Source organism: Haliaeetus albicilla, chromosome 19 (genome assembly GCF_947461875.1).
Source record: "Haliaeetus albicilla chromosome 19, bHalAlb1.1, whole genome shotgun sequence".
In the NCBI taxonomy this organism is placed as follows: Eukaryota; Metazoa; Chordata; class Aves; order Accipitriformes; family Accipitridae; genus Haliaeetus; species Haliaeetus albicilla.
This window is the reverse complement of record NC_091501.1, coordinates 9,051,897-9,062,894: the sequence shown is the minus strand read 5'-3', so window position 1 is coordinate 9,062,894 and position 10,998 is coordinate 9,051,897. Positions and strand designations below refer to the sequence as shown.

Here is a 10,998-nt window from a genome sequence, read left to right as displayed (position 1 = left end):
GATTTGTATCACCTATCTCCAATTTATTTTGTGACAGAGTAGATAACCAACCACCTGTTTTAATGTGGCAATTCCAACATTTCATAGACTTCCTTAGCATTACTCCCCAAACATAAATTTCTTCAAAGATCCCAGGTTTTGCAAGATTTGTACATGGGTAAAGTAGACTTAAACTCTTAAAACACAAAGACAAGTGTGCTTTCATTTTACTTTAATATACAATTGTATTAAAGCAGTAGCATCTGGCACACAGCACTCAGCCTGCAGTGCTGTAAATGGAACACTGATGACTTTTTTTTTTGGGGGGGGGGGGGGGGGAGATGCCATCAAGTTAACATGCATTTCTCAGAATTTTCATCTGCATTTTTAACCCCTTTGAGACTAGCCAAATCAGCCACTTCCAATGGAAGTACCTTGCACATTAAAATAGCCAAATGGCTTATTAGTCTGGTGGGGTTAATCCAGTCAGTGAGGTCTCATGTGCCTTGAAAAGGCCCTGATAAAGCTGGTAAACACTGGCTCCTTTGACATGAATTCTCATTGTACTGCTGCATGGAGCATCTGTTCTCTCATTCTGGGATCACAGAAGAACCGGAGTTTCCGGGGTAATAGCTTCACCTCCACAGGCATAGCTTCATACTCCTCATTATCAATGCCAAAGGATCCCTCAGTGCCCTGTGTACAGATAACAGCGCTGATCAGGGTTAAACATCAAACATGTTATTTCAGCAATGCTGTAATACTGATTACCTGATTTTGCTCATAGACTACAATTGAATACTTAGCTGAGTCTTAAACAAGATGTCCCTTTCCCTATGCCTTCCAGCCCATTTGGTCTGAACACCCCAGTGACAGCTATCCTTCACAGCACATAATATATTAACAGTCTGTTGCATAAGATGTTACCTCACTTAGTTGCTAATTGGTGATAATTAAATGATAGGGGGCTTTAATGACCCACATTGTTTTTACTGAAGGATTCTTTGCTATTGGAACTACAATTATATACACTTAGATCTTGGTCTGCCAATGGTGACACAAGCTAATCTGCAGAAGTGCCTGTTAAATAACACCTATTAAATCTGTGTTACAAACACCTTTTGGTATTGTTTTACTATATTGATCTGAAATGTGAGATGCAAAGTAATTCATGTGTCAGGAATTACTCAGCAGTAGAAGTGTTTTCTTTAACGCTGATAAAGTCACCAATGATTAAAACCATTCATCAAAATGGCAGGTTGACTTTACCTAAACAAATCTGGTGACTGCTTTGCATGTGCTTGACTCAAGGTAGGGCTATGTTACATGGATACGCAAACTAGCTCCAAGTGAACTCGTACACCAGAATAGCACAGATGAGAGAAAATGGCATAGGTTCTGGAAGTCAGAGGTACAGCAGTCCACATGGATCAACATATCCCGCTTCTCTGCAAAGCTGGTGAGACTCATCCAAGCTGCCTCCAGTTCCTTCATCAGAGCTAGGTCATGAAGTCGAACAGCACTGCTTTGTGCCATGCACACATACTCTGAAGATCTTAGCAGCAGCTGCAGTATGAACAGCTCATTTTATACCACAACCTTTACTTACGGCTCAGCTGTACTTAGCCCAGCACTCCAGAGTATTCTTTCAGGATCACAAAATTGCCATGATATGAGTTTGATGCAAGTATTAGGATGCTGGCTAATCATGACATCGTAATTCATGATTTTCACTTGGTAGGAACAGATTTTTTTCACCTTTTGGCACATTCTATTCTCCCTTAATATGGAATTATTTTGCTGAATGATAGATCACTTGAAGATAGAAATTATCTATGAGACTGATTTCACATCCTTGTAAAAACAAGAAACTGTCCTCAAGGCCGCAATAACAGCATCTTCTTCTAAGAGGCAACAAAAGACTAATCTAAATTACATAGGTGGACACAGTTTTGGCTTCTTTTTCAGCCTCATCTATTCTAAGTTTTGAGACACTTCCCTATAGTGATCTGAGCCCCACTGCCTTGTCTCACCCTCCTTGGTCTCCATAAAGCTTCTAATATTTATCTTCTTCTCTACAGCACAACCCCTTCTAGGGTAAAATGTACACATGTCTTCAATACCAAGGAGAAGGTGTGCATATGCAATACACCTGAGTAAGAGACCCTTTACAACCACCACCGCTGTCTACATAAAAGGTCTGCTGCTATTTTCTGGCAGAATGAAGCTCCCCCTCTGGTTTACAGGCCACTTGTGAAATTCCGGTATGTGTCTCTGGGCCAGGGACTCAGTTGCTGCACTGAGGAACTGAGCGTCTCACCGGCAGCGTAATCAACCTCCCAGATTTGGAGTAGGGATTTCTTAATGTGCAGTATCAACTGGTATGAGGAAATAAAGTGACAGAGTTTTCCAGCTCCCTCAGCTTCTCACCTCTGGAAGTTGCAAGATGCATCTGCTGGCTTGGATGTACTGACTCCCTTCAGGGCACGTATGTGGATCACGCATCTTCTGACTTCTGTTCAAACCAAAAGAGAGGTAAGGTAAGGAGATGTTTCTCTCGGAAACAGCCATCTTTAGGGATGACATGTCATTGTGGGTTGGTAAATCACTATGTATTTGGTAAAATTAGAGGTTATGTATATATACAAATATTTGTGGGTTTAACTGTGAGAAAGTAAAATAAGCAATAAAAAAAATTCCCTGTTCTGCTACAGTCAATACATATTAGTATGCACTGACAGCCTCCAACCAGCTTGCACTCTGAGGCTCACTGAATATATTTGAACATATAGCACAGTTTTGGGCTCCTCACTTACATGCTGGAGTGTACAATTCCTGCAACGACTACCATTTCCTCATATCCCATGCACCCACATAACTTACCAGCAACATAAACAACTCTAAGCCAAAAAACCTGATATAATTATAGTTATATTGAACCACCAAAATTACCAAATTGCCATCTAAAAACCAAACCAACCCCCTCCTCTTCTCACATCAACACCCGTCAGCATAATGTTTCTTACCAGCTGCTTTTATATTATTCTTGTGAAGAACCCCCCAGATCATCATTTTATCCATTCCAAATAATATATCCATTTTTGTCCGTTACTCTTTCTTTTCTGGTGCCTGTGAGATTCTTATTTACATAGTGTACTTACAGAAGTGCTACTTCCCTACTTCTGTGGATGTCAAATGGGAGCACATAGAAGGCAGTTGCCTGTCTTAGAAAGCTGGTAATACAAGTGGCATGTGGTCTTTTTCAAGTCTTAGGTTGCTGTCCTGTCACTGGATCAACGGTTAAAGAATAGTGCGTTGCGATTCCTTTTCCCAACATGTGCTGCTGCAGAGTAAGCACAAGCTCGGGTACACTGACCTACCTCTGGCCTCCTGACTGAAAACACATATAACCTTTTGGCTGACCTTTGACAAAGGGTAAACCGCACCCCAGGCAGTAACCCCTCAGTTTGGGGCCCTCTCCAGACAGACAGCAACACACAAATAGCAAAGGGGATAGCAGAGATTTACAGTGTTAATGTATCACAGCTCTCAAGCATGGCAGAATTATCACAGATATTCCTCCAAGAGGCATACCAGCTGTCCCCAACTTTTCTGTCTATTCTGTAGACTGATATGAAAGAAGACTGTATTTAAATATTACCCAGGAAAAGATGTCACAAAAACATGTCAGAAACTCCCTATACACCAAGCCTTCTATGCCCTGAGGAATGCAAGCACCTCTTAAAATCACAGAAAATCCCAGAGAAAGAACACAAGAAGAGAGGGTTGAAACAGGAGATGATAATCAAAGACAAAGGAAGAAAAGCTAAGATACCAAAGGAAAGGGCAGGGAAGGATGGAAGCAATATTAACTGTGGAAAGTTTGGTTTTAATCAAATATGTATATACTAAAAGATTAATGAGTGAATGTGAGGGAATTAAACATCCTCCCGGCAATATAAATTATAAATCATTGATGGCATACAATACTGCCAGTTTATACAGTGCTGTACAAACAAGCTGCAAGATTCCCTGCTTAAAGTTTAACCTGCTTGAAGTTTAACATACAAGGTCCTAGACATTGCACTCTGGTAAGCAAGTAGATTTTTTTGGTCCGTGAAGGAAAATGAGGCTCTATATAGATGCAATTATGGGGTCAAGGTAAGCTCAAAAGAGACAAGACATGGAACTAAAGATCAGTCAAAGGAGAATGGTAGAGGCAAACAGACACAACTCCACTTGCAGTGATTGTCTCTCTAGTGACCCAGTATAAAAGGATCAGAAATCACTTCCATTTGATTCCACTCCTTACTCAAGGCAAGACAGTAAAGTGAAACAGAAGCAAGACCAAAGCCTAACAGCAACAGTTTCAATGGATTGTTTTATCCCACTCCATATGCTGAATCACAAAAATACAGGCAGAGAAAGAACCACACCACCTTCTGCAGATAACCCACACCATTTTAACCTAGTTTTCATCTTCAGAAGCGGCCAATGTTAAATGATTCAGAGTAAGACTCTCTAACCAAAAAAACCAGTCTTCTGCACCGTAGCTGGTAACTGTATTCGTGCACTGGAGTGACAGCTCTCCATGCTTTCATATACAGAATCTAAGCTGGCTACCAGGATGTGCATTACCAGTGCTACACTTTCCATCCCCTCTCTCTTTCCCTCCAGCACTTCTTAGTAAGCACTAGTGTGTAACCCCCTGTTCTACCCCCACACTATCTTAAACATCAGCTCTACCCCTGCTGCAGATGTTCTTGTTCACAGAAGTCTGATCCACAGCCGCAGGGCACTTTTATACACCTGGGATGACCTACTCCTTCCTTTGAAATCCAACAGCAGTTGCTAACCAGCACTCTGATGTACTCCCCACTACACACTGCCTGAGCCTGCATGGTAGTTTCCCACTGGATGTGTGGTTTCCTTTGTGATCCATCAGTTCTGATCAGCTTGTGTCAGTACCCTCTTCAATATAAAAAAAAAACAACAAAACCCCTTGATATCTGCACTGATAAGGTATTTTCCTTAAAAACCTTTTCAACCCGCCAAATTCTGGTGCAGTTTAAAACTACCATTAAAAAAGAAGAAAATCGAAAGAGATTCTTCACACATTTCCAAAGATAAACCCTGTTGGTGCTAGGCAACAGGGAGCCCTTAATAACTGGCTTGATTCAAACCTAGCTGCCAAAGGGCATTGTGCGGTGGAGAGCTTCTCCGAAGACCCTGATTTTGCCTTGCAAAACCAGGGCCCGTTTTTTTTGTTCCGACTCCTCTCTGTAGGACTAACAAGTCCTTCCTGCTGCTCCCCCACCCCATACACCCCTCTTTCTCTTTCTTTGTTACCTACAGACTTTTGGGCACTATTTAATCAAAAGAGTTTGTTTCTTTGAACTTTGCTTGAGCAGCAGCTTAAAGCTTTTGGTACTGCCTCTAATTAGCTCTAGCCAGCAGGGCATGTTAACTCTCATCAGAGGCTTTTTCTGCATGACAGTGTAATTGCAGTCAGAAAATGAGACATACTACTGTGTGAAGCATGTCCACAGTCCACACAGGAGACATTCTTTACAGTGGGTGTACACTCGAATACCCCTTCCTTAAATCACACAAATTAATCCACATTTTTTCTGCTAGCAAAGTATAGCATCTCCTTTGCCTCCCTCCTTTAAGAGGCCAGATTTGTCTTGCTGCTAACGGGAAAAATCTCCTCTTCCTTTCCTTCTGTAGCCTTCAAAGCAGATTTCAGTCCCAAGCAACTTATGGTCCACATGGCTCATGCAATTTAAAAGCAGTTGCAGGTGGTAACCTGACCTACCACATATGCATAGATCAGAAGATCCTATACCCAGTGAGGCTGGTGGGATGCTCAAATAAGAGGCCCGCTGCTTCTATTAGTATCATAAACAAGACATACATGCAGGAATTATTAGTGTAATGACAAGCAGGTAAAACTGTGTTGAAATCTTCCCATTGATTTCACTAGAGGGAGCTCTAAGACTAGAAAACAGTATTGACAAATAAGGTAACATGCAGAACAGCATTCAGATTCAGTAGGCAAATCTGTTGCTGGTAAAAACTGCACTGAAGATGCAATGCATTCGCTAGTGAGACTGTATGGAGGAGCTGGAAAAAGCAGCTCAGATTTGTCTGGTGAGAGATCAGAAGGAACAAGCGTGCTACAAAGGAAGCAATACATGTTCACTTTTTCTCTACATGCTGCTGCTTCATACCTGCAGCCTTCTTACTCCACATGCAAGCAGCACCGACACATTTGCTTAAAGTCCCCGTTTAAATTCACATCTTCCAAAAGTCCTTCCAGCTCAAACCTAATTTCTTACAAGAGTTATTGAGTCGAGTCAAGGGAGGTCTTCACTTAGAAGTAGGGTCTGTCTAATCAGAGTTCAAAAATTCCAGGTACCACTAGTACAAATGTATCAGCTCTGTGACCCGCCTCTCAATCCACTGAGCAGCTAGGGCTAAAACATTCTGGGGATAAGTCTGTATGGCTGTCTATAAAACTCGATTATGACAGTATTACCCAAGTAACACCGATCAATAGCAATGGGGAAAAAAGATGAAAGGTATAACAAACTCAGAAGGTAGGAAGAACTCCAGGTAGACTGCTCCGTCTCATTTCCAGAAAGAGAAAATTAGTAATAATTTTAAAAAACAAAACCCGTAATCCTCATGAAGCATACTGACTGGTGTCCCTTGCAGTCCTCTGCTTCTGAATTTTGTAGCACAAGATCAGAGAAAAACAGCACACTTCTCAGAATCAGTGTTCCGACTCATACAGAGATTCTGTCATCTTTTTGCATCCTTCCCATACTCACCCTCTGTTTACAAACTGTCCTTTGCTGACTGTATCTGCTTCAATGCAAATATCCATGAAGTCTTCAGTGCGCTATGCAAAAAAACATTCAGAAATCAAGCAGTTAACATTTCAAAATGCCACACCCATGATACTGCCATTATGTTCACAAAATGCCCAGTCCTTTGTCCCACAAAAGGAGGCAGAAGATGCATTTCATGCTTTTTTCCCCTCAACTCGAGATTTGGATTATAAATTAGAGAGAGTAATTTCTCACTGATGACTATTCAACAATAAATACCACAAGAAGTGAAATAATGATTCACACGTTTGGCTTCTTGCTACATTTCACACACTAAAGACAGTAATAACAGATCACTTGGGTTTACATCTGTTCACAAAGATTTCTAATCAATGGGTCTTTCATGAATTTAAGCAATAGTAAAATGATGCAACATTTGGCCCCTAAACACTACAGTAAGAGAATTTTAAACAATACAAATTGGAAGTCAAAATGTTCTTGATATCATTCCTTTAGACTCCCTACGTAGCTTTTTTTCTATTTACAGCCTGCCCTTAAACGAAGTATATATTAAAGCTTTTGCCGGGAAAGCAACTTTGATTAAGACACAACTCATTTTTTATTTATTTATTTTAACACTTCTGTCCTGGCAAAAGTCCTAGTGCAGATGCAATCAAAATGACAAAAGTAAAAATAAATGCATCTATTAGTACAACTCATTTTATTTCTTTGCTGTATCTGCAGAGGTAGGCTTGGCACTGTCTCAGCTGCACCTGTATGGTTTTATCAGCTTCTCTTCAACAGGGCAGCCTAGGCATGAATCTGAGGTGAGACAGAAAGACAGGAGTGGCTGACAATACTCAGCAGATACACCCTGGTATCGATTCAAGAGAGCTGTTGTTCAGCTTTGATAGCTACAGGGGCAATGGCTTCAAGAGCAGGAGTTAAAAGCAGTTACAAGGGGTCCACATCTGTAGAAAAAAACAAGATGCAGTATCAAGATACTTCCAGCTCTAGAAACAGAAAAGTATGACTGCCTTAACATACACTTGTCCATTTCTCTAAGCTATGCAAGAGACCCGAGAACCCTACATCACCTCGTTGTTCAATACCAGTATTAAAGTGCATCTTGAAGGCATAAAGGAGAAAAAAAAAACCCAAATCCAACCAAATACCAAAGGACGTAAGGGCTGGTCTGTGGCAATGAGATACGTTTTCAGTTCTTGGTAGGTCTGTTTTTACTTTACGTCACTGACTCCAATCCAGTTCAGCGACCAAAACTGTTCTGTTCAAGTGCCATCTAGAAACCACTGAAAAAAGAAATACCCAAATATTAGCCTCTGTCTAGCTTCTGCCATTACTAGGACACTCGTGGTCCAAATCATAAGCCACTGATGAAGAAGAAACTAAAATTTATGTGGCACATTCTAAGGAGAAAACAGAAGGAAACTTTAAGACTCGGTTTGCCTGTTTGTTTTTTTTTTGTCTGATCCTACAGAGATAACTTATCAATATAACACAAATTTTCAGGTTCTTAAAGACCCTGAATTCTGAGCAGGAAACACACTACAGTAAGTTCAACACCTCCTGTTAATCTGGGTGTAGTGGCAGTGGTTTCCTGCAGCCATGAGGAAAAAATGAAGAGCAGCTCACCAGTACAGGATCACTGTGTTAGCATTTTCCAGTAAAATTAAAGACTGACATCTATCCAAATAGCTTTCACAGCAATAAAATTGCACCAAAACACAGACATAAGCCAAAGGCAGGTTTTAAAACAGTGAATGAACAGCATGAGCATGCTGAGAAGGTTATGACAGGAACAGTTCCCTTGCTCCCTTGGTTCTACTCTTCCACAACCACCTGCATTTCCTGTCCTTCAACTCAGTGTAGCCTCTGTCCTTTCTCTAGTCCCAGTTCTTTTTAACATTTTGCTCTGCAAGCCAAAAGAGAGAGAAAAAGCCACAATTCCAGGCAGACATTCAGGCTCAGCTTCCTTCAAGCACCAGCTGAAAAAACAGAATCATTCTCCCATGGGTCAAGAAGGAAAGTAGTACCTATTTTGATGCTTTGTTTTCTCCTGGGCAATCCTAAAGCTTCCGTTTGGCTAGTGAAACCTTCTCATTGTACAAATTCTTCCTGATCCCACTGCATCCCAGTTTTACATGGGTCTCCAGTGCTTTTACACTAGCTTTGAAACTTGCCCATTCCTGGATTCAGTCATGGGCCCCTCCCTGCTTAGGGTAGTAAGTTTTACTCATATAGACACAAAAATGGGAGTTTAGCAAGAAAAGAAAACTGTGTGGGCAGGCAGCATTTAGAATCCAGTTATACTGTGGTCTTACTGTCAGATCAAGCTGCCTGTTCCGAGTTGCAATGGAAAGCTCAATGGTGGATAGCTTCAGTTCTTCCCAGTCCTCTGGGGTTACATCCTGGGGGATTTCTGCAAATCAAGAAGAGAAGATATCATTAAGTGGAATCTAATTACACAGACCATCATTTCACTGCTATGAAGCGTGAACATCGATGCCAGCCACAAAAATCACTCTGACCCATTGTGACCACTAGCTTTGTTTCTTTTGAACTTCAAAATCTTAAAAAAGGAAAAGAGAGCTTGAGAGTACTGAAGGAAAGAAAAAAAAATACCACCAGCATTCACACAGTAGCAGGAAAGACTATCAAGCATATTACATGGCAGCCCTATGAGTCTTTATGCCCAGGGATTAACTGATCTCTTGGGCTAGTATTACGGGAACATTTAGAAAACACATGAAGCACTGCTACCAAAAAACCAGGAATTCAATGTTCAGGATGCTGTGGTAACATGTATTCTCTAGAGAAGGAAACTTCATGGTTCAGTTCTCATATACAGGTCACTTAGTTCATGCTTCTGTCTGAATCACCTCTGCTAGCCAAGAAGGAATGAGAAGGACTTTGCATCACGCCAGCCTGTGCAAAATACACGCTCCCCTTCCTTCTGCAGTCTGCCACACGAACTGTATAGCTAACACCCCAACCCAAGAGAGGCTCACAGAGCACACAGAAGAAAATTTATGTTACAGAAACTTAATGTACTAAGAGAAACTTCAGGCTTCTGCATGGCCCAAGTTTTATTATTCTATTTTAAGTAACACTTGTTGCTCTGTGGCAGTAACTCCCCCCACCCCGGAAAACAAGGGCTGCTCCTCTCTTGCCAGTGCACTAAGAAGCCATTCTACAGGAGGAAGACTTCAAGAAGCTCACCCATAAGTGCCGAGTATCACCTATGGTGGCTTCCATAGCAACGGCAAGTAACTGTGAGCCCAGGGAATGCCCTAGGTTTTTTACAAAACGCACTTTTGTTCATGAGACCACAAGCACTGGCAGGACTACTCTGTTCCATTTCTGGCAGATACCACTGTAAGTATCTTGACAAAGTCACAGTTTTAATACATAATAAATAAATAATAATAATAATAATAATATAAAAATGAGAGAGCAGAAAAGTAAAGCAGACCCCACCCCCCCCAATCTATTAAAAGAGTAAAACTTGCCTGTGAGTTTATGCCAAAATACACACACCTCACCTTTTGGAGGAGATGACCAGTACAACTGAAGTCGTCTGTAAAGCCTCACATACAAAGGAGGTCTGGATGGTTTCTCCTCTGGCTCTTCTGGAGGTCTTTCAGTTGGACCCAGATACATGAGAGCAGCTTGACGTTTCTGAGGCCATTCCTTGGATTTACATGGAAAGAAAAGACAGAAGATAAAGGGCCTCTTGTTTAGCACCTACCTGTTTATTCTGTTTAATCCTTTAGTCTATTTATTCTGTGCTCCCAAGTACTCTGCAGAGCTACCCAGATCCCACCAGTGCCTCAGCCTACTTTATGGCTCTGCAGCCTCCAGATTCATATGTGAGATGACATTTTTGCAGCTTGAAAAAGATTATCCACACTTCCCAAGTCTACTCCTTCCCACATAAAAGTGAGGCATTTTCCCCTCTATAAGCAGAGGGTAAAGGGATGTTTTCTTTGCTGCTGATGCGTGGCAGGGTGACACAGCTGCTTCTGGCTGGAGTGAACAACCAAAACTGGCAAGGTCAACATTAAAGTCTGAAAGCACAATTGGTTTCTGCATGGCACAAAGGCAACCTCAAAGAGCAACCACACAGCTGGGTCTAGTGCAAACAGACAAAGACTACAGTCCT

At 41.4% G+C, this 10,998-nt stretch overlaps 1 protein-coding gene across 5 annotated transcripts in view; it reads right to left on the bottom strand.

Moving 5' to 3' along the window:
• Nucleotides 1–196: 196 nt before the first annotated feature.
• The window catches only part of AGK (acylglycerol kinase), a 37,599-nt gene continuing 26,797 nt past the window's right edge, over nucleotides 197–10,998 (bottom strand). For all 5 annotated transcript variants that reach the window (XM_069807551.1, XM_069807547.1, XM_069807549.1 and 2 more), the window contains 5 exons: nucleotides 10,379–10,526; nucleotides 9,158–9,255; nucleotides 6,816–6,886; nucleotides 2,410–2,494; nucleotides 197–675 (listed from right to left, as the gene is read on the bottom strand). In XM_069807551.1, the coding sequence (XP_069663652.1) occupies nucleotides 538–675; nucleotides 2,410–2,494; nucleotides 6,816–6,886; nucleotides 9,158–9,255; nucleotides 10,379–10,526 (540 nt within the window). In that variant the 3' untranslated portion in view covers nucleotides 197–537. The remainder of the gene's footprint in view (nucleotides 676–2,409; nucleotides 2,495–6,815; nucleotides 6,887–9,157; nucleotides 9,256–10,378; nucleotides 10,527–10,998) is intronic.